At 44.2% G+C, this 984-nt stretch overlaps 1 protein-coding gene across 1 annotated transcript in view; it reads right to left on the reverse strand.

The window, feature by feature from the left end:
• The window catches only part of MEI1 (meiotic double-stranded break formation protein 1), a 95,520-nt gene that overhangs the window by 46,010 nt on the left and 48,526 nt on the right, over positions 1-984 (reverse strand). The window contains exon 16 of the mRNA XM_037731994.1: positions 525-585. Within this exon, the coding sequence (XP_037587922.1) occupies positions 525-585 (61 nt within the window). The remainder of the gene's footprint in view (positions 1-524; positions 586-984) is intronic.

The following is a 984-nucleotide window of genomic DNA, read 5'->3' on the forward strand; positions in this document are numbered from 1 at the left end:
AACCAGGAGTGGTGGCAGGCACCTGTAATCCCAGGTACTATGGAGCTGAGGCAGGAAAATTGCTTGAACCTGGGAGGTGGAGATTAGTCAGCCCAGATCGCACCACTGCACTCCAGCCTGGGTGACAGAGACTCTATCACAAAAAAAAAAAATATATTTGTAGAGACCAGGGTCTTGCTATGCTGCCCAGGTTGATCTTGAACTGCTGGCTTCAAACAATCCTCCCATCTTGGCCTCCCGAAGTGCTGGAATTACAGCCATGAGCCATGCGCCAGGCCTCTCCCAATTTTGATGTGACAGGTACGCCACCGAGTATCACCAGGAATGAGATCCTTACCAGGTCAGATTCAATCCAACCTACAGAAACGTGTCCAGCTCATCCTACCAGTTGCTGAGCAATGCTGACACTGTCAACACCACCATGATCCCATGGCTAAAACTATACCAGCCAACAATTTCCACTTGTCCAGTCAAGAAAGACATTGGCTCCTTGGACACTCAGTCTTGCCTGGGACCACACATACCTCAGACCACTGCAAAATCTGGCCTTCAGCTCCAGGGTCAGTCGTATGAAGGATGAGGCAGCTTTGGATAAGTAGGAATAAAGTAGAGAACAGTTTAAACCAGACTTGTCACAGAGAGTCCCAAGCCTGGGTGGTATCAAAAAGCTCTGGTTTCAGAATTACACAGACCTGGTTCAAAATGTGCTCTGTCATTATCTAGTAGTTTCAGTCTAGGAAGGTTTTTAACTTTTCTGAGACTGTTTTGATATTTGTATCTCACAGGCTGTTGTAAAGCTAAGTAAGATAAATGTATGGAGAACATCCAACAAGTACTTGGCTTAAAGTAAGTGCTGCAATAACTGTTCATTTTCTCCCATTCTGAATGATCCTCCACTACAATTTGGTATATTTGACAAGGACCTAAGAAGGAAACATATGTTCCTTCTATCCCTTCTTTTTGTAGAAAAAAAAAAAAAAAAAA

Source organism: Cebus imitator, unplaced genomic scaffold, assembly GCF_001604975.1.
Source record: "Cebus imitator isolate Cc_AM_T3 unplaced genomic scaffold, Cebus_imitator-1.0 Scaffold435, whole genome shotgun sequence".
NCBI lineage: Eukaryota > Metazoa > Chordata > Mammalia > Primates > Cebidae > Cebus > Cebus imitator.